This window comes from Mobula hypostoma, chromosome 4 (assembly GCF_963921235.1).
Source record: "Mobula hypostoma chromosome 4, sMobHyp1.1, whole genome shotgun sequence".
Lineage (NCBI taxonomy): Eukaryota > Metazoa > Chordata > Chondrichthyes > Myliobatiformes > Myliobatidae > Mobula > Mobula hypostoma.
The window spans coordinates 53,370,430-53,393,098 of record NC_086100.1 but is presented as its reverse complement, the minus strand read 5'-3'; the positions used below and the strand labels follow the sequence as shown (position 1 = coordinate 53,393,098).

At 42.8% G+C, this 22,669-nt stretch overlaps 2 protein-coding genes across 2 annotated transcripts in view; one reads left to right on the top strand and one right to left on the bottom strand.

Annotated features, from left to right (window-relative positions):
• Positions 1-18,899, bottom strand: part of gmps (guanine monophosphate synthase) — a 63,544-nt gene extending 44,645 nt beyond the window's left edge. Inside the window, exon 1 of the mRNA XM_063045800.1 lies at positions 18,743-18,899. Coding sequence (XP_062901870.1) covers positions 18,743-18,745 — 3 coding nt within the window. The 5' untranslated portion in view covers positions 18,746-18,899. The remainder of the gene's footprint in view (positions 1-18,742) is intronic.
• Positions 18,900-19,087: 188 nt separating this feature from the next.
• Positions 19,088-22,669, top strand: part of slc33a1 (solute carrier family 33 member 1) — a 33,663-nt gene continuing 30,081 nt past the window's right edge. The window contains exons 1-2 of the mRNA XM_063045801.1: positions 19,088-19,339; positions 21,249-22,037. Of these exons, the coding sequence (XP_062901871.1) occupies positions 21,302-22,037 (736 nt within the window). The 5' untranslated portion in view covers positions 19,088-19,339; positions 21,249-21,301. The remainder of the gene's footprint in view (positions 19,340-21,248; positions 22,038-22,669) is intronic.

The following is a 22,669-nucleotide window of genomic DNA, read 5'->3' as shown; positions in this document are numbered from 1 at the left end:
CATGTCTGCCACACCCCATCCTCCCACTGCCTTAACAGGAATAGGGTTCCCCCTGACCTTACTTACTATCCCACGAGCCTTTTTACCATTCTCTGTAACTTCCACCATCTGCAACAGGATCCTACCACTGAGCACGTTTCTCCTCTTCGCTGTTTGTAGGGATTACTCTCCATGTGACACCCTTGTCCACTTGTCCCTCCCCACTGATCTCCCTCCTGCCACTTACCATACAAGACTGATAAGTGCTACACCTACTCTGACATCTCCTCCCTCACCAACATTCAGGGCCTCAAACAGTCCTTTCAGGTGAGGTGACACTTCTATGAGTCTATGAGGGTCATCTGTTGTATCCGGTACTCCCAGTGTGGCCTCCTCTACATTGATGAGATCCAACATAGATTAGGGGACCACTTCATTGAGCACCTTCATTTCATTCACAGCAAAAGGCAGGACCTCCGGGTGGCCATCCATTTCAAGTTGCCCTCCCATTCCCATATGTCTGCCAGTGGCCTCTTCTACTGCCATGAGGAGGCAAAACTCAGTTTGTAGGATTAACAACTCATATTCCACCTGGATAGCCTCCAACCTCTGATGGCATGAACATTGATTTCTCTAACTTCTGGTAATTCCCTGGCAATCTCTTCTTCCATTCCCATTCTGGTTCACCCCTCCTCTTCCCTCACCTGCCTATGTTCTCCCTCTGTTGCACCTGCTCATTCCCTTTCTTATCCTCATCCTCTTCTTCAGCCCCTTACCTCTTCCACCTTCCACCTCCCAGATTTTACTTCATCCCCACCCACGGATCTTCCCTCTCACCTGGTTTCACCAGTAAATGCAGTTTGTACTCCTTCCTCTCCCCCTACCTTCTTATCCTAGCTACTGTCCTCTTCCTTTCTAGTCACGATAAAGTGCCTTGGCCTGAACTGTCCACTGTTTATTCCCCTCCACAGACGCTGCATGACTTGCTGAGTTCCTCCAGCATTTTGTAGTTGTGAAAGATGGGATTAGTGTGTTTGATCCTTGGCCAGCACAACTGCAGTGGAAGTAGGGTGTGGTTCCCTGTTGTTTAACTATATAACTAATCAAATTCCACTCATTGCTGCACTAAGGATGAGGTTTGCACAGTAAAATTAAATATCAGGCAAGTAAAGCAGATTATGGATTTCACCTCTCGGGGCTGGATGAAGCAGAAACTATGTAAATATTGATAATTAAACTGAACTTGTAGATGGAGAAAAAGTTGTTGAAAGGATGAGGGTGAGTATGTATGAAAACATTCTTGCACACATAGAAGGCAAACCAATACCAATTGATTGAAACAGATTATTTAGCTCAGTGCTATAAATGAGCTGTATTTTTATTAATATGTAGAATGGCATGGTAAGACTCCAATTATTTGGAATGCTCTGAACTTTGGTGGTGCCTGGTCAGCAGATTTTCCAGATTACGAGATGACACATATTATTATACCCTAACAGCTCAACACTCTTAAACCACTTTTTAAAAAAAAATGTTACACAGTATTACGATAAATTGTCTGCCTGAGTGGGTCAGAGAGGGTCACAGAATCAGGGCAGCAAGTACTACCTGATGAGGCAGGTACTAAATCCATTGAGATGTCCAAATAGATGGACAGAGGACTATTGGCCAGAAAGAAATAAAATCGACAAGTAGTTTACAGGAATGAGGCAAGGGCAGTGGAAACCGACAAAGCAGGAATCTTTGTCCTTGCCATGTCCTTGCAGGAATGGAGACTCAGGCTACGTTTACACAAGACCAGATAATTTTGTAAATGGTGGTTTCGCATAAAAACGATAGGCATCCACACCGAGTGTTCTTGAAAATACCTCCGTCCACATTAAAACGGGTACTTGGGTGAGTCTCCTCCTACTGGGACACATTTGCGGAAAAGAAGCGACATGTTTGTTGTTGAATCTTGCTGTGAAAGCGCACATTTGTGCAGTTACAAACTAGAAAAACTTAAAAGGAAATTGCCCATCGAGGGACAGCTGTTGGCTCTCATGCAGGAGGACTTAAAACTTAAGAAAAAATACTGGAGCGTATGGAGGCAACTGATAGGGAGTTCACGGACAGTATGACCGGGCTTACAACAAACATTGAAAAACTGACTAACTCTGTTGCATTAATAAAGCGCCTTGTTAAATGTATAAAACATGTCTGCATCAGTGTTATCTTGTATTTCCATACAATGTTACATTAAGCTGTTACATATCTATTGTCAGAGAATTACTTGCATAAATAGGTAAACCACCTTCATATAAGCAAGGACAGAAAACGGGGCAAAATGAATATACTTATTTATTCAGTAAGTTATGGGTCACAGTATTGGTGACTACATTTCTAACTCTTCTGGCTTCAGTCTCGTTGCCGTCTGTTCTGAAATTGTTAGGTTGTGTGGGGAGTTGCATTCAAGAAAACAATGAAACGCCGCGCTACCGCCACTATCAGTTCCGGCACGTCATGACAGGGTTTTTAGAAATCTGGTTACCCCGTCCACACTACTCTGCACAATCGGCGTTTTCAAATTTACACACTCTGGAGGGCGTTTTAGAAAAGCTCCATTTTCAGGGGAGGGAAACACCATTTCAGTGTGTACGGAGGGTCAAAATGAAGAGAAAAAGCTTTGGTTACGGATTTATCCAGTCTAGTGTAGACATAGCCTAACATTTTCTGAAACTGTCCTTTAAAATTCAAACAATTCATTTTGTGAATTGTTTGATGAACTGGTTTTTCCTCAGGGATAACTTATGCTACGTCCACACTACGATAGATAATTTTGAAAAATAAGCTTTTTCTCTTTGTTTTGACCTTCCGTCCACACTGAAACAGCGTTTTCAACCCCTAAAAACAGAGATTTTCAGAAACAGTCTCCAGAGTGAATAAATCTGAAAATGTCTAATATCCGTTGCAGCGTGTACGGGGTAACCAGAGCTTTTTAAAACTGCTGTCATGACGTGCCGGAACAGATGGCAACAGCACAGCATTTCATTGTTTTCTTATTATTATTCTTCTTAATACTATTACTACTTTATTGTCGCCAAAGAATTGATACTAGAGCGTACAATCATCACAGCGATATTTGATTCTGCGCTTCGCAGAACCTAACAATTTCAGAATAGACGGCAACGAGACTGAAGCCAGAAGAGTTAGAAATGTACTCACCAAATACTTTGACCCACAACTTACTGAATAAATAAGTATACTCACTTTGCCCTGTTTTCTGTCCTTGCTTGTATGAAGGTGGTTTACTTCTCTGACAATAGATGTGTATCAGCCTAATGTAACATTGTATGGAAATACAAGATAACACTGATGCAGACATGTTTTATACATTAAACAAGGCGCTTTATCAATGCAACAAAGTTAGTCAGTTATCAATGTTCGTTGTCAGCCGCGTCACACTGTCTGTGAACTCCCTGTCGGTTGCCTCCATACGTTCCAGTATTTGTTTTTTTTAAGTTTTAAGTCCTCCTGCGCGAGAGCCAAGAACAATTCCTTTTAAGTTTTTCTATTCTGTAAATGGACAAACGCGCAACAAGTATATCGTTTGCTCTTCGCTTGTTTTCTGTGTTTCCTGCACATGCCCAGTAGGAGGAGATTCACCCAAATATCCGCCTAATGTGGACGGAGATATTTTGAAAAACGCTTAGTGTGTACGCCTGTCGTTTTTACTCGAAACCGGCGTTTTCAAAATTATCCGGCGTAGTGTGGACGTAGCCTGAGTTGAAAATGAAAACAAAATACCTAGGACATGTCTGGGAGAAAGGGCTATTAAGCAGTACTGCTTGAGCCTTGAGCCAGATCCAATGAGAAGCTGACAAAGATCAGTCAGATGAGCTTGAGACAACAAAATTGAAACACCACAGATGAATTCAATAAGGAAAAGGTTAAGGATCAAAGACTTCTGAAGTACAGATAGCAAAAACTCTGTGGAGATCGACTACTGCAAAAGTGGATGACCCCACGTTGTAAACGAGGAGTTTACACCAGAATCAAGCAAAATGCCTGGCTAATATAGACTTCTTTCCCAGGGTATTATCTTTTCTCTTCTTTGGTCATTTATGGAGAGCCAGGGAAAAGTAGTGGATGTGCATACAGGCACTTAGTTTTGTAAATTCAAATGTTTTTTGACTGAACCAATAACGGTACTTGTCAGTAAATATAGTGCCTAACATATCATCATTGTTGACAATTAATACTTGTAACAGGTTTATCAGAATTCTACTGTAATAAAAGGAAAACACCAAGCCAGTGGAACAAATTCAGACACAGCTGGCAACATTTAGGTGAAGCAGACAGCAGCATAAAAATCATGAGATAATTTGAGATATTAGGAATGATAATTTAACTTAATGATAATTAACTAGAGGAATATTTAGCTCATGCCAGATTTAATATTGAAAATACTCAGGGCAGGAAACCAAGTTATTGTTTCAGGACAACAACATTTCAGCAGAATTGAGAAAAATTAGAAATCAAACAAATTTTAAGTTGCATCGTAGGGGGAATGGATGGCCACAGGAAAGGAAATCTGAGAATGAACATGAAATTCTGAAGTGTGATGGTTGTTAGAGTGAGTTTTTTGGGTAGAAGATTCATTTACACTTAAATGACTCTGGCGACCAGACTTCTGTTTGACAAAGTACACAACAATGCATTTCCTAAAAGCTGTGAATATTGGAATACTAGCCAGACACTGCGGATGGAAGTGTGAAGTTTACAGGTAGTTTCGAAGACAGTATTATCTATACTCTATAAATATGAATTGTCCTCTATGTTAGCATGTACAATACCAAATAAGTGTATTGTGGATTTAACTTGCACTCCTAAAGGCTGTGAGTACCAATCCAGACATGCGGGCGTTTGGAGGAGAGGATGAAGTCAGAAGGTGTGATGTTTATATGTAGCTTCAAAAGAAAGCATTGTCTATAACTTTGTAAATAGCGATTGCCCTTTGTGCTTAGCATATAAATATCGAGCCCACTTTGGGCTAGCAGACCTTTCTACCAAAAACGTCTCCGTCCGTATGATGCCTGCTGTACCTTGTTGTGTTGAATAAAGAAGCTGCTTTGTATATACCAGTGACTCTGTCTCTCCGATGATTTCACCCACACCACAACACTTGGTGTCAGGAGTGGGATGCCTTTGTGACCCATCGTGTGGCCAGCGTTCCTAGCAGTCTAAGTTGGTGAGTATTTTTCTAAAATAGCACTCACACTTGGATCTGTTCGGGTCGGTGGTACATAGGAACACAAGTTATCACAAACGCGGAGAGCTGAACTGGTAGATATAATAGTGTATGCGTGTGCATGTGTGTTTATGTAAGTGAGGAAACTTTTTGCACGTTAACTTGGTGAGACGGAGCCACCAGTTGTGAAGGTAGTAACTGACGGTACGGTTCGAGATGCCAGAGCAGGGGCGTGTATACTCCTTCAGGGGGGTGCATTTTAGTGTATGCGTTTGCAAGTGTGATGCAGAGAAATACAGCAGGCATCATGAGTTCGGGTACTCAAAAGTGGCAGATTGTGGAATACGTACTCCGTGGTTTTAAGTATATACTGTTTAACTGCTACCCATCTTTAATATTTGGCGCAGTGTGGGAATTAGTGTGGGGATATCTCAGGGAGAGGTTTTACCCAGATAGATCTACCAGAATGGCACCTATTGAAGTCAGGCAACGTCAGGATGAGAACCCTGATGATCCGAGCCAGCCCTTGACCTTAATTACGGCCATTCATCAGCCCTTCACCCCCGGGGAGAAACAGAGCATCTTGTCTGAATTGCCCTCACTTAAAGTCGCCTGTGGGAATTCAGAATTCTGGCACAAGCTTGAGGAAATGGTTGAAATTCACCAGATGCACCCTAAATTTATACACGCGTTGGTAAAAGCAAAGTGCCCAAGGAATACGTGAGACAGTATGGCCCAGGAGGTGCGGGATGGTACATGGGCAACTACCAGGAGCACCAGTAATGAAGAAAGATGTCGCTCTTTTAAAGGGGAAGTGAGGCAGCGGCTGGGGAGAGGCTAGAGTAGCTGGGGATCGATAATGGCAATGACCCTGAGGGTTGATGAGTCAGTCATGGATTACAGGTTTCCCCCGCCATCTGAAGGTACAGCGTTCCTATGAAATGGTTCGTAAGCCGAAATGTCGTAAAGCGAAGAAGCAATTACCATTTATTTATATTGTAAGCGTTTGCAGACCCAAAAATAACCTACCAAATCATGCCAAATAACACATAAAACCTAAAATAACAGTAACATATAGTAAAAGCAGGAATGATATGATAAATACATAGCCTATATAAAGTAGAAATACTTTTCTGCAATCATTGCCCCACTGTTTTCTGTAGCAAAAATCTCACGCAAGCCCCGTCGACAGAAAATCTCACGCAAGCGCTGTTGGCAAAAACACGGCGCAAGCGCTCTCCAGTAACCTTTAAGCTATGAAGCTGCCAAATAACACGTAAAAATACACAGCCTGTATAAAGTAGAAATAATGTATGTACAGTGTAGTACCACTTACTGGAATTGGGAAGACAGCGCAGAGCACACTGGTGGTGTGTTAGACTGAGTCGTCGCGGGCTGGGGTGGTGCAGTGGGCCCCACCCTCCAGGCCACCAACTGATACCGATCCGCGAAGCATGCAGGGATGCAGCGGTAGCCGGGAGGCTCACAGCACATCTTTAAGAAAAAAGCCGAAATAAACATGCTATTTAATTAGGTGCTGCCCGGCACGTAATTGTCGGCCCAGATCAGTGCCGATTGCATTGCCTTTGATCTGGGCCGACATTTACATGTGGGGCGGCACCTAATTAATTAGCATGTTTATTATGGCTTTTTTCTTAAAGATGTGCTGTGTGCCTCCCGGCTACTGCTGCATTCTCTGTGAATCGGTACAGTATCTGTCTGCAGCCTGGGTGTTGGGGTGGTGGGACACCGGGGTGTCATCTCGTCGTCTGTTTCCATTAAAGCAGGCAGCTCATCTTCTCCTATGACTGCCCGCCTTGATGTCGAAGGTCGAGGTTCGTCATCTGCTGTGGCTGATGTGGAAGGCTTGCTTGACTGCTGAGCCTCGCGCATTTTTCTATCATACAGTTCTTTGTAAGGACTCAAATCATCTTGCAAATATCCCCTAAAACTACGTACCCTTTCAAAATTAAAGTCGTACTTTATCATTGCAGCGAAAATCCCATGTAGTTGCTTCACTTTCGCTACTACATTCAGTTTCGATTGTTATCCTTTCCTCTTCCAATTGCATCAGCTCTTCATCTATCAGTTCTTGGTCATGGGATGCCAAAACCTCTTCAACATCATCTTCATCAGCTTCCACAAGCCAAACTCACTTCGTCCTTAATTCGTTCACCACGATCGAAATGCTTAATTATGTCTAATTTTACGCTAAGTGTAACACCCTTACGAGCTCTTTTAGGCTTTTCCGACACCATAGAACTCATTTTGCAAACGGCTGCTCACAGGCACGTGTTAAAGCAATGCCATTCCGAATCCGGGGGAGAGCGGCTGCTCAGGGCGCGCACTGCCTTTTATCACGTGCTGAACTTTTTACGCACGCTGCTTTTTTTTTCCTAACAGTGAAAACACATTCTGAAAGCGAAAACAGGGAGCTAATGTAGGTCTTTCGTAACAGTGAAGTTTCGTAAAGCGACTGTTCGAAAAGCAGGGGACACCTGTATAACCATATAACAATTACAGCATGGAAACAGGCTATCTCGGCCCTTTTAGTCCTTGCCGAACGCTTACTCTCACCTAGTCCCATCTACCTGCACTCAGCCCATAACGCTCCATTCCTTTCCTGTCCATATACTTATCCAATTTTTTTTTAAATGACAAAATTGAACCTGCTTCTACCACTTCTACTGGAAACTCGTTCCACACAACTACCACTCTCTGAGTAATGTTGTTCCCCCTCGTGTTACCCCTAAACTTTTTCCCCTTAACTCTCAACTCATGTCCTCCTGTTTGAATCTCCCTTACTCTCAATGGAAAAAGCCAATCCACATCAACTCTATCTATCCCCCTCATAATTTTAAATACCTCTATCAAGTCCCCCCTCAACGTTCTACGCTCCAAAGAATAAAGACCTAACTTGTTCAACCTTTCTCTGTAACTTTGGAGATGAAACCCAGGCAACATTCTAGTAAATCTCCTCTGAACTCTCTCTATTTTATTGGCATCTTTCCTATAATTTGGTGACCAGAACTGTACACCATACTCCAAATTTGGCCTCACCAATGCCTTGTACAATTTTAACATTACATCCCAACTCCTATACTCAATGCTCTGATTTATAAAGGCCAGCATACCAAAAGCTTTCTTCACCACCCTATCCACGAGATTCCACCTTCAGGGAACTATTATGCAGAACATAAATATTGAGCATATGAGGAGTATTCAGGGTTGGATAACCCAGGGAGGGACTACCCAGTCTTCCTAAAAATGCTGAAAGAAGGCCTGAGCTCAGCCCACCAGGAAATTTTAGATTTAGGCATAACGGTGGGGTCCAACTACTCTGCAATAGTTTCATGGGCCATTGAGATAGACCAAAGAAAAGTCAAGAGAAATCGTGGCGGGTATAGTGGACGCAGCTGCTGTGATGTCCCAGAGAGTTTGTTTTGCTTGCCGGCAGCTAGGGCACCTAGCAAAGGACCGCTGGACCAGGTATAAGACAGTGAAGGAGTTGATATGCTACAGCTGTGGCCTATCAGGACATGGCTGGAGAAAGTGTCCAAAAGGGAGGGGGAAAACCCAGGCGAAAGTCACTGCAAACACCCAGTCACCTGACTGTCGGTCAGATCAAAGAGTTAGTAACAGAGCCTCTTAGGGCAGAAAAAGATGTGGCAGCGGGATCCACTGCCAGCGCTCGTGACCCGCGGATGTACACAACAGCATTGTTAGGGGGACGGCAATGCAATATGTTAGTGGACACAGGGGCATCGGTATCGATAACAGACTTACCCTTACCAACAACCGGACAGGCCAGTTATATCAGGGGTGTAGGAGGGAAAACAGTAAAAGCAGAAAGAAGCGAATCGCAGATACTAGAAATCGGGGGAGTGCAGCTTCCAGTGTATTTCTGGGTATGTCCAAATAATGAGGGCACGATCCTTGGAATAGACATCCTACGGGAAGCTGGAGCTGTTACAGATTTGGGAAAGGGAGAAATAATATGGACGAGTCAGGGGCAGCGAACGCGCACAACCAACAGAATACACAACCTGCCTAGCATAGTCGCAGCTGCCCCGATCGTCAGAGACTGGAGCCAGGATGGTGTCTATGGGTTACCTTGTCAGCAGTTCCCAGCAGTGTGGGTTACACACAAGCAAGATTGTGGTCGAGTAGAAATAAACCCAGTTAAAATAGAGGAGGGTCTGTATAAACCCCCCTAAGCAGGACCCTATACAAACTGACACACTGACCACTGTTTAGGGTATAGCGAAGGAACAAAAACACCAGGGGATACTCAGAGAGACTACGGCCACTCCAGAACATAAAGTTTTCCCAGTTCCTCCGAGGGCAGACATTACTGCGAATAAGGCAGCAGGGGAACAAGAGGCAATTGAAATTGCAAGTGTGCAGAAGGAAACGACAGAAGCCAGCTTAGTAAAATTATATGGAGAGGTAGAGGCAGAAGAGAAGGAAAAATGGAGGAGAAAAGGAGCAAAGGAGAGATCAGATGGGTGCTGGACACATGGGGAGGAAAGAGTCACGGTGGCCCCACTCTGTATTAGACAGATACTACTAAAGTTATATCATGGGGCGATGTGTAATGGAAGGCAGAACATGATCACAACCCTTCGGCAGGACTGGTGGTGGCCAGGGATGGGCGGGGATGTTGAGAAATTCTGCCACCGTTGTATCATTTGTGCCCAGTATAACCCTGGTAAGGGCAGAAAGCTACAGCTGGCAAATCAGCCTCGGCCGAGGGGACCCTGGGAAAACATCCAGATAGACTTCACAGGGCCCCTGCCAGAAAGCAGGGGGGGAAGCTACTGTCTAGTAATCATGGATCACTTCACCCGGTGGGTGGAGGCTTTCCCAACAAGGGACTGCACCGCCCGCACCGCTGCATGGATCCTAGCTCAGGAAATCCTCCCAAGGTGGGGAACCCTCAGTTCAGGTGGATTCAGATCAGGGAGCACATTTCACGGGGAAAGTGATGAAGGAAATGTGTCAACTGCTAGGGATGCGACAACGGTTCCACGTACCCTACCACCTCCAGAGTTCAGAGATGGTAGAAAGGATGAACCGAACAATCAAGAATGCGTTAGCCAAGGCTATAGCTGAGACAGGAAAGACATGGGTTGATGTATTACCAGGAATCCTGATGAGATTGCGTGCAACCCCGAACTGCACATTGGGTCTCAGCCCCTACGAATTATTGATGTGGTGAGCAATGCGACTCCCTTATGGGGTAATTACAGGTTGTGGTGAGCCTGAGGCTTACAGGGATAGAATGACCCAATAAGTAAAAGAACTTTGTAACCAACTTAAAAGTGTTGAAGGACCAAGCGAAACAACAACAGCACATCGCTGATCAGAGAGCACCAGTGGGAAGGGAGATCGTCCTTCCACAGCCTGGCGACCAAGTCATGGTGAGGGTGCTGCCGGAAAGGTCAGGTTTTGCCCCCAGGTGGATAGCACCACAGACAGTACTCTTAACCAATGATATGTGTGTCTGTTTACAGACTCGGCGAGGCAGCCAGTGGAAACACTGGACTCAGATTAAAGCATACGACTCACCCTCTTGTTGCTCCCACAGACAGAGAGGGGGACCAAGTGTACCCAGTAACCTTGTAATTACAGAGAACCTAAGAGAGGAACACCAGCCGGCCAGGCCAGACCTGACCACAGCTGATGAAAACATACCCGGAGGAAACACAAAGGCAGAAAACTCTGAGAGCGTAGCAAAAGACACTGAGAACGTGTTGGAAAACCATTAATAGCCTGCTAAAGTGTGATGATGATGGTACTCTGTACAGCGGGCTGGTTGCCGAAGGTAGATGATTAATTTTATAGCATAGTAATTATCAGGAAATAGATGGGGAGGGATTTTTAAGTTAAAGCGGAGACAGCAAGTTCCACCACTTTGATGGCATTTCAGACTGCACACGGCATCTGAAAGCTGTCACCCCCAGTCTAAGGAGCTGGGCCCTTTTCAGTAGTTGAGCCAGGGATCAACCGGACAGTTCGGAAGGGGATGCCACCGGGGAGAGGTCCTTGCAGATATTTACATAGAGGCCACCCCAACCCCTTCCTGTACATCAATGAGAGGCCTGTGGGTGCTCCAGGAAGGAGAGTTTCAGTGACCAGAGGATAAAGGGCTGAAGACAAAGGAATGTGATTAAGGTGCAGTCAGCCTGCAGGGAAAGAGCCAACAGGCACACGAAAGGAACCGCATTTCTAAAGACTTAGAACAGCCTCTCTGCTTAACATTTGGTAGGTAGTGATTAGGGAATGCTAGGATAGATATCGAGGTACATAAAATTGGGGGGGGGGGAATTTCGAGGCAGGGTGTTTTTGCTGCCCTATTTGAGCAGATCCTCCTAGGTTGGCCTTTCTTGGTGCAAATTTAATTTTTATCCAGGAGGGCCAAGAGGAGGAACTGTTAGCGTGAGTTTTTGGGTAGATGATCCATTTACACTTAAGTAACTCTGGCCACCAGCCATCTGTTTGACAGAGTACTGTGGATTGAGTTCACAACAATGCATTTCCTGAAAGCTGTGAATATCGGAATACTAGCCAGACACTGCGGATGGAAGTGTGAAGTTTATAGGTAGTTTTGAAGACAGTATTATCTATACTCTATAAATATGAATTGTCCTCTATGTTAGCATGTACAATACCAATTAAGTGTATTGTGGATTTGACTTGCACTCCTAAAGGCTGTGAGTACCAATCCAGACATGCTGGCGTCTGGAGGAGAGGATGAAGTCAGAAGGTGTGATGTTTTGTATGTAGCTACAAAAGGAAGCATTGTCTGTAACTTTGTAAATAGCGATTGCCTTTTCTGTTTACCAAATAAATATCGAGCCCACATTGGGCTAGCAGACCTTTCTACCCAAAGCGCCTCCGTCCATAAGATGCCTGCTGTACCTTGTTGTGTTGAATAAAGAAGCTGCTTTGTATCTACCAGCGACTCTGTCTCTCCGGTAATTTCATCCACACCACAACAATGGTGATGCAAATTTTGAGATAGTAGTGAACATTTGTTAATCGTCATTGATGTCTGGAAGAAGTGTAAATAAAATATGAATAAAACAGGAAGTGACAAAGATTAAACACGATAAATTCTGCAGCTGCTGGAAATCCAGAGCAACACACACAAAATGCTGACAGAACTCAGCAGGTCAGGCAGTATCCATGGAAATGAATAAACAGTCGATGTCTCAGGCCGAGGCTCTTTATCAGGACTGGAAAATAAAGCCTTTGACAAGGTGCTAGCAAGCCCATGATATTACAGGAAAGATTCTAGCATGGATAAACCAGTGGCTGATTGACAGGAGACAAAGACTGGGAATAAAGGGAGCCTCTTCTGGTTGGCTGTCAAGTGATTAGTGGTGTTCCACAGGGGTCTCTGTTGGGACTGATTCTCTTTACATTATATGTTCATGATTGGCTGATGGAATTGATGGCTTTGTGGCAAAGTTTGCAGGCAATATGAAGATAGGTGGAGAGGCAGGTAGTTTTGAGGAAGTAGAGAGGCTACAGAAAGACTTAGATAGATTAGGAGAATGGGCAAAGGAATGGCAGATGGAATACAGTGCCAGGAAGTATATGGTCATGTACTTTGGTAGAAGAAATGAAAAGATTAACTATTTTCTAAATGGAGAGAAAATACAAAAACCTGAGCTGCAAAGGGACTTTGCAAAGGAGTCCTTGTGCAGAGTTCCCTAAAGGTTAATTTACAGGCCGAGTCTGTGGTGAGGAAGGCAAATGCTATGTTAGCATTCATTTCAAGAGGGCTAGAATATAAAAGCAAGGATGTAATGTTGAGACTTTATAAAGCATTAGTGAGGCCTCACTTGGAGTATTGTAAGCAGTTTGGGGCCTTTACCTGAGAGCGGATGTGCTGCAACTGGAGAGAGTTCAAAGGAGGTTCATGAAAATGATTCCAGGATTGAATGGCTTGTCACGTGAAGAGCGTTTAATTGCTCTGGGCCTGTATTCAATGGAATTCAGAAAAATGAGGGGTGACCTCATTGAAAGCTATCGAATGGTGAAAGGCCTCGACAGAGTGGATGTGGAGAAGATGTACTCTATGGTAGGAGAGTCTAAGACCAAAGGACACAGCCTCAGAATAGAGCGGCATCCTTTTAGAATGGAGATGAGGAGGAATTTCTTTAGCTAGAGAGAAGTGAACCTGTGGAATTCTTTGCCACAGGCAGCTGTGGAGACCAAGGTTTTATGTATATTTAATGAAGAGGTTGATAGATTTTTGGTTGATCAGGGCATGAAGAGAAATGGAGAGAAGGCAGAAGATTGGGGCTGAGAGGAAAATTGGATCAGCCATGATGAAACGGCAGAGCAGACTTGATGGGCTAATGGCCAAGTTCTGCTTCTATACCTTATGGTCTTACCTGAAGCCAAGTCGATAGGAAAGGTGAAGGGCTGGAGAGGAAGGAATCTGATAAGAGAGGATAGTATTTGTTTCCACCCTATCACACCATTCCTACTGTTCATTTCATATTTCCTCCTCCCCTGCAATCTGCATAAGTTTGATTTTTAAATTTTCGCAACTCTGTTGGAAAGTGAAATCTGAAACATTGGTTAATTTTCTCGTTCTACTGATGCTTCCCGGCTTGTGAGTATTTCAAGCTTTTTTTTTTGTTTTTATTTAATATTTCCACAATATGCATTTTTTTGCTATTTGAAAAATGTTGGAAAGCTAAACATGAGAGTACAATGATAGGGAAAAGATGATAGTGTGAAGGAGAGGCACCAAGCCACTGCAAGAGATGTACTCATATCCTCATAGTTAGGAAGGGATTTTATAAAAGTAGACCTGTGGACTTTGACAGACAGCTGTGGTGGCCAAGTCATTGCATATAGTCGGGGGAGAAGACAGGTGAAAGTATTTGAGAGGGATACCACATTGAATGGCAAAACAGACTTGATGGCCAAATGGCCTAATACTGTTCCTGTGTTTTAAGGTATTACCTGAATCTGTTTGAATCTACTGAGAATGGGATCTTAAGCAACAATGATTATTAATGAGGGAATTAACACAAAAATGTACCATGATGACAGCTGCTAGATTTTCAAAGATGGATGTTAGACGATTAGAATTAGATATGGGAAGAGATCTAAAGAGCAGCAAAAGCTGTTGTGTTGCCCTTAAGACATTTATTTGACTTTGTTGGGTCTACGTTTTAAATGATTTATTTGTAACTATTTTCTAGTTAAAGTTAAAGGTTTATAATTCATTTACAGTATAACAAAGGTAAATTCATTGTCTACAGTATATCGCGGCATGCGATGACGTCACCTCCGGCTTTGCCACGTCTTGTGTGTAACTCTGGTTCGGAGAAGGTGTGAAGGTGGGTGCCATGCGTGCAGCTTGATCGTGAAGAGCTCCGTTCCTACCCACAAAGAAACATTATAGAAGCAATGCCGTAAGTTCATAAGAATGTATTTGAAGTAAAAATATTGACACGGTTTCTGTTAAGGAAGCGGTGGTTGGGGCGGCACGCCTGCCGGCTTTTCAATTTCAAACGTGGGGTCGGCTCGAGCCCGATGGTAGTTTGACCCGATCCCCTCACCCGCTACTCGGGGCGGCTGGAGACACTCGCTAAAAGAAGAGAGCATGCGTGGTCTCCAGAATGAAACAGACGCTGTATATGTTTGTAGTTTTTTATCAACAGTTTTCACCATACGATGTTAATGTGGAAGAGTGAACAGTAAATGGTTAACCTTACTACGACTCTGTCTTCATTGGCTCTGGTTTAACTTGGTGTTTAGTCAGAGTGTCAACACACTGCACGACAACACTACAGCTGTTAATATAAAGACAGAGTAAACCAAGGTTTTGTACTTTGCAAAGACATAAAGACTTACACGAAGGAAACCGAATGATTAAGCATGGAGATAAAACAGTCAATACTTGAAGTATGGTTAATTCTGTATACTAAAGTACTACAACCTCCAAGCAGAAGTGGTGGATGCCAGTTCAAACGCAATCTGTAAATCACTGTCGGCAGAATTTCAGATGGTGACAAGGAGGCGTACAGAAGTGAGCTAGATCAGCTAGTTGAGTGGTGTCAACTCAACAACTTTGTACTCAAAGTCAGTAAGACCAAGGAATTGATCGTGGAAGGGTAAGTCGAGGGAACACACACCAATCCTCATCGAAGGATCAGCCATGGGAAGGGTGAACAGTATCCAGTCCCTGGGTGTCAACATCTCTGAAGATCTATCCTGGGCCCAACATACTGATGCAAATACAAAGAAAGCATGACAGTTGCTAGATTTCATTAGGAGTTTGAGGAGAATTTATATGTTACCAAAGACGCTTGCAAATTCTACAGAAGTACCATGTTCACTGTGCATCACCGTCTGGTATTGGGGAGGGGCACTGCAGAGGATCAGAAAAGGCTGCAGAAAGTTGTGAACTTAGCTAGCTCCATCGTGGGCACTAGCATCACCAGCATCAAGGACACTTTCAAAAGGGGATGCCTCTAAAGGACCCCCATCACCCAGGACAGCCCCTCTTCTCAATGCTACCATCAAGGAGGAGCTACAGGAGCCTGAAGAAACACACTCACTACTTTAGGAACAACTATTTCCCCAAAACCATCAGATTTCTGAATGGACAAATGAACTCGAATATGCTATCTCACTACTTTGTTTTTCTTTTTTTTGCTCTTCTAATTTTATTTATTTATATACAGTGGATTCCGGTTAATTGTTTGATCAGTTACTCGGGGCAGCCGCTTATTTGAGACAACTCTTAAAGAACAAAAATTAATAAAGAAAATTGCTGGCATTCCCTTTATTTGAGACACCATGCCTCTTAATTGCGGCAGTAGACTGTGACCGAACAGTTTCTAACTCACGTCAGTAGCGTGCACTTGCACACACTATACCATGCTTGAAACAAACAGTTTTAAAATAGTTTCTGTTGCATGTGTTTTTTTCAAAACACAGTGATTTTTGTCGCTGATAACTGGTGAGAAATAAGCAGTAAGACAATTCAGAGCTGCTTTATCCTCTGTGGTTTCAAGCATTCAGGCTCGGAGATGCCAAGAAAAGGCAGGGAGTGAAAATGAAACGATTTCACTCCTTCAACAAGTTAGGCTTTGTGAAGAATTTGAAGATATCGACAATCATCTTGAATGTTATAATGAAAATGAATATTTGGAGGATGCAATCTTCAATATCATCAAAAGCAGTCCATTATCTGCAGGAGGTGTCTGCATGGATTTTGTTCATTGCATATAATGGATGAATTCCTCCATTGATAACTATGAGGAACTAATACACAATTTGATAACACCATAGTACTATCGGTAGTGTTCCAATTTATTATGTATTTCATTTAAATATTTGTTTTCACTCCGTCTTTTTATAACTTTTTTAACTGCTTCCATGAATCTTCGGTTAATTGGGGCAGCCGCTTAATTGGGCCAAAATGTACTTGTCCCAATGAACTGGAATCCACTGTATATAGATTTCTCTTTGTAATTCATAGCTTTTTAAATTATGTATCACAAAACTACATATTTCATGACACATGCCAATGATATTAAACTCGATTCTGATGTCATTGTAAATTGTCCCGTAATTAGGCTTGAGTTTAAATAGCAGCCAACCATTTATTCCCACTCTTTCCCTTTTGCATGTCAACCAATCTTCTATCCATGCCAGTATCTTTCCTGTAATACCATGGGTTCTTATCTTGTTAAGCAGCCTCATGTGTGGCACCTTGTCAAAAGCCTTCTGAAAATCCAGTAAACAACAACTAATGACTCTCCATTGTTATCCTGTCAGTTATTCTTTCAAAGAATGCTAACAGATTTGTCGACCTTGGACACCTCCTCTCTCTTCCTCCTGTAATTCTCTTTGATGGTTGCCCACAGTGTCCAACGATGACAGGAAACCTATATGGGAGAGTTTTTAAAGTTGCACCGGGGCAGTTCCATTCTCTCAAAGTCAGAAGTCCGTGTTCAGTGGTACAAACTAGTGTCACAAACTGGAGTTTTCTTTGGTTACATTGGATGACCATGACATCTTCTGTGCCTTGTCATGCCCTTCACTCTCATGGAGCATTACAGTACCACCTTCCTGGCCATTGCATTTCACTAGCGCTCTCATCCAACCAGTCTGCCAGAGCTGACTTTACACGGTAGGACACTGGGGTGTGAGGCCGTGCCTGGTTTAGCCCGCCTGTCAAAGCAATGTACTGGGGTGTGGCTACTTTCACATGTAAGCAGTTATTTGGAGCTACAGGTGAGAGCTGAGTGTCCATTGGGGACCAAAGGTGAGTGAGCTACCCTGGAATGGAAACAACTCTCTTCACCAGAGGTGCTAACCCCTCCCTGGACATCCCATACACTCCAATAATTCCTTTTACTCCACTGTAATACTGATACATCTAACTTTATCTCACCCTCTCAAACTGCAGAGTGAATGCTCTCGTGTTAAGATCACCGCCTCATAAGGGTTCCTTTAACTTAAGCTCCCTAATCAAGTCTTGTTCATTACACAACACCAAATCCAGAATTGCCTTTCCCCTAGTGTGTTCAGCCACAAGCTGCTCTAAAAAGCCATCTCACAGGCATTCTGCAAATTCCACCTCTTGGGATGTAGCACAAAGTCGATTTTCCTAATCTACCCACATATTGAAATACCCCATCACTATAGTAACATTGCACTTTTCATATTTTTTTCTTTCTCTCATTGTAATTTGTATCCCACATCTTGGCTACTATTTGGAGGCCTGTATATAACTTCCATCAGGATCTTTTTTACTCTTGAAACTTCTTTAACTGGGCTACAAGATCATCATCTACCTTATTCCATATACCGTTTGCATTCAAATGTAACACCTTCAGTCCTGTATTCATCATCCTTTTTGATTTTGTCCTCATGTTACACTTCAACTCATCCCACTGAATCAATTTTGCCCTATCATTTGTCTTTCCTGTATATCAACTGTCCCATCCACAGTCCTATTGTTCTGGTTCTCTTCTTCCCCGCCCCCCACGCAAAATTAGTTTAAACCCTCCCGAACTGCTCCAGCAAACCTGCCTGCAGGTTGTTGGTTCCCTTCAGGTTCAGGTGTAACCTGTCCTTTTCATACAGGTCATACCTTCCACCTGAAGAGATCCCAATGCTCCAGAAATCAGAAATCCTGTCCCCTGCACCAATTCCTAAGCCACATCTGTCAAATTATCCTACTCCAGGGGTCCACGAAATTTAGCATTTCCTTGAATTATGAATGTGGATAACAAACCACAGTAGTCTTAGCAGTACCTGTGGCTTAGTCACTTTTGTAACCCCATGTATTTTGTTCTGTGTATTTGAATACATTATTCTGAGAAGGGGGTCCACAGGCTTCACTGAACTGCCAAAGGGGTCCATGGCATAAAAAAGGTTAAGAGCCCCTGTCCTGTTCGTACCTTCACTGGCACCTGGCACAGGCAGCAATCCAGAGACTACAGCCCTGGAGGTATGACATATACATTTCTAAAACCGCTGACTCACCATGAATAGGATTCCTTCCAAATGGGAGGGTAGGGTGAACCTCGAACGTTAATTTACATCACAATGACAGTTGTTCAGTTTTGAAACTAGGAAAAAAAAGCAAACTCAAAAAGTCCTTCACACAAAAGCAACTTTGACGACACGGCATGCATGGTGCAGATGAGGTCGATGGAAATATTCAGGACAGTGCAGGATGGCGGGAGAGTGCAGCCGGCATGCACGGCCATTCCACTGGACAAAACCACGCTGGCAAGTGGCGCGGAGAGGATGGCGTGTGTCGCCTCTGTGGATGTGCGGCGTCTAACCCGTCTGGATCTGCCACGTCACTCGTCCCCACGCCTCGCCGCGCCTCGACTCGAGTGGGAGGGGAAGAAGCGGGCTCGCCGGGTCCAGCCAAGCCGGGTGGAAGGAACTGAGAGTAGTGTCAGGGAAGGCTGGTGGTGTGTTCGATGTTCACTCGGCGGCCCTTAGTGGGGGTCCTGGCGCTCGGCAGGGTGGCAGCCACTGCGCCTTCGGTGGCTTGAAGCTTGTCGGCCTCGCTTTTGGTGAACGAGCGGCACTGGACCGGGAAATCGGCGGCTGGGCCTTTACCAAGAGGTGGTTGTTTTTATGTTGTTAGTTTTAGTCCACGCGTCCTATGCTTGAATGAGGCCCGCTATCGGAATCGGGGGAGGGCTGGCCGGATCACGTGGGGGTTCTTCCGTGTTTCAAATGTTTATGAATGAAACTCGGGACAGAATCAGGAGCGTTAAACAACGATTTTTAACATTTTTGCGTTTAAAGGTTGTTATAAACAAGTCGGCAAAGTCTTGATTTACGATATTTTACTTAGTCACGATTATTTTGCTAGTTGCTGGTTCACTGTAAAGTACGCACTTCTAAATATTTCCTGTGCATTAATTACGTTGAATTGGGAATTACCGCTTCTGCGATTTAATCATAACATTTTGGTTGCTATATTTCTTAATCACATAATGATTGAAACTTAAAACTAAATTACAGTTTTAGCTCTGATTACATATACCTTACTGAAACCATGGCAATAGTTAATAGGCATATGTTGAAGTGATGTAAAGACTTTTGTAATGACGGTATTGTATGACTTTCAAAAGAGTAATTTAATCATTGAATAGCTTGCATTATAATTCTGGTACTGCATATGATGCTAATATCTTCTTGAGTTTTTATTGCATAAAAATACAATGGGAAAACATGTTGGACATAATATAAGAAGTAAGAGCTGGAAAACCCCACCTTTTGTGATATCCTGTTCTGCAAGGTTGTCTCCATGAATTCTTCAGCCATGTTCTTCTCCTTAATACACACCAGAAGACTTCATTTAAAATGTTACCTATATTCTCTGCCTTCACATGCAGACTGTCCCTCTGATCTATAATGAGCCTCACTTTTCTTCTGTCCTTAGTATATTTCAAATGAGCCAAAATGTAAGAAATAACCCAGGGCATTTTTAGATGGTCCATTTTTGCCATGTCCTTGGAGGAAGCAACTCACTTGCTCTTACCCATATTGATTCCACTGTCAGGATGTGCTAATTTTTGTAGGTGACTGCAGCTTGCTGACTCTCCAGTATGATTTCAGACATGTTTCTGCAGCTGTAGAGTTTGTCTGGCATACTTTGCCATTAGATTTTTTTTTCATTGTCTTCAGCTCTCCAGATGCTGGTCCTGCAGCTGGAGAAGTAGCTGTTCTCCAGCAAAATGGTACAAAGCAATTGCAAGGCAGCCAGTAGTGATTCTACATCAGGTCATTCTCTATTGATAGGCAGACACTTTAGACTTAGAATAATATAAAACTCAACGTTGAAGCATGCTTGAAGAATAGGCACACGGCTCCATGATCTGCAGGGCTATGCGTAGAATCAGTGATATCTTGGGAAGGATAGGAGATAGAAATATTTTGCTCATGATGGCTTGATTAAGTATTACGATTTAACATTTTGTTTATTGGAGTTGTGATTGTTTGTTACTCAGAAACTTGAGAAAAGAGATGGCATTGGTCAAAACCCAGACACTTGCATATCTATTTTCCTCACCTCTTTTCTTGAAAGGTCTGAGTGACTATATAAATATCTTTTTTTTTCTTGTTAACATGGGCTCAAAATTATTCACGTGGGAGATTGGTTTAATATGGTTTTAAATGTTTTTGTTTGATAATTCTTTGCTTTCCATGCAATTCAATTTAGAAATTATTAGAATATAGCCTAAAATTTTGTTTATTTGAATGAAGCCATTACTTGGATTGTAGAAAAATTAAATTGTATACACAGAACACTGAAGTATTTTCCTGACGCAGCTGCACATGCAGGATGCAAAAGAGTGATTTTGGTAGCTCTTTCAAAAAGCAAATTGGAAGATGTTTTTGCATATGAATGTAAAATGGTTCTGATCTAAGAAAATAATTAAGTAAAAATTTGATTTCATTACTGACAACTATTGTTTAAAGGTTATAAATCCAATTTCACCCATTTTCGTCCTACTGTTTTTAGGCTCCAAACGTGGCGAGTTGATTGAAGAACTGAGCTCTGATATTAGATCTGACATGTCTTCTTCAGATATACCCAAAGAACGCAGTAGACAACGTGTTCAAAATCCACTTGAAGCTTGGCACATGCAAAATGACGTGCTTAGCTACGAAACTAGTTTGGAAATGGATGAAAAGGGCCCTTTGAAAGATTACGACAATGGATTATCTAGCTCTGGTCTTAAAAAAGATCTCAGTAACGTTTTACTGCTCTTATTCCTCTATATCTTGCAGGGAATTCCACTTGGTCTGGCTGGGAGCATTCCATTAATACTGCAGAGCAAAAATGTTAGTTATTCAGACCAAGCTATTTACAGCTTCGTATTTTGGCCATTCAGTCTGAAACTGCTGTGGGCACCTTTAGTGGATGCTATGTATCTTCCAAACTTTGGGCGGAGAAAGTCTTGGCTAGTGCCAACTCAATATTTTCTGGGGGTTTTTATGCTTTTTCTGTCGTATGAAGTGGATGAATTACTGAAAAGTGATGAGCATACTAGCCCCAATATTGTTAAGCTTACAGTTGTTTTTTTTATGTTTGGATTCCTGGCTGCTACACAAGATATAGCAGTAGATGGCTGGGCATTAACTATGTTGTCAAAAGAAAATGTAGGACTTGCTTCTACTTGCAATTCCATTGGACAAACAGCAGGGTACTTTCTGGGTAACGTACTCTTTTTGGCACTGGAATCAGCAGAATTCTGCAACAAATATATACGCATAGTATCTCAACCGACTGGAATTCTTTCTCTCGCAGGTAAAATGCTGAATATTTGTTGTTCACTTTTAACTTTTATGAATTTTATGAAATTATTTATATCTTTTATCAATGTTATATTTACCTTTTGGAGGCATTTAGACTAAAAGTAGTATTGCAATGTTATGATTCAAAATGCCATAAAACACTTAAGTCATCATTGCCTTCAACCAAGTATGTTTTACAGAAGTATTTACTTCATTATCTTTCATTCTTGTCATTGATGGTATTATTGGCCTGTCTTTCTATGACATTGAAAGACCTGCCATGTTCATTGGCAAAATCTGAATGCAGTCTGAATGCATAACATTAGGTGGCAGCAGTTATTACAGAACCACAACAGAAATGAAAGGATCACAAACAAGAGAAAATCTGCAGATACTGGAAATCCAAGCAACACACACAGAATGCTGGAGGAACTCAGCAGGCCAAGCAGAATCTATGGAAAAGAGTACAGTCGACTTTTCAGGCCGAGACCCAAATGCTGCCTGGCCTGCTGAGTTCCTCCAGCAGTTTAAGAAATGATAGGATGTTGGTTTGCTGAAATATTGTAGTTTGAAAGAAGGGAAACAGGTAATTTCCTGCTTTACTAATGTTAGTGTCTCATTTGATGGAAAAAACATTTTCACCAC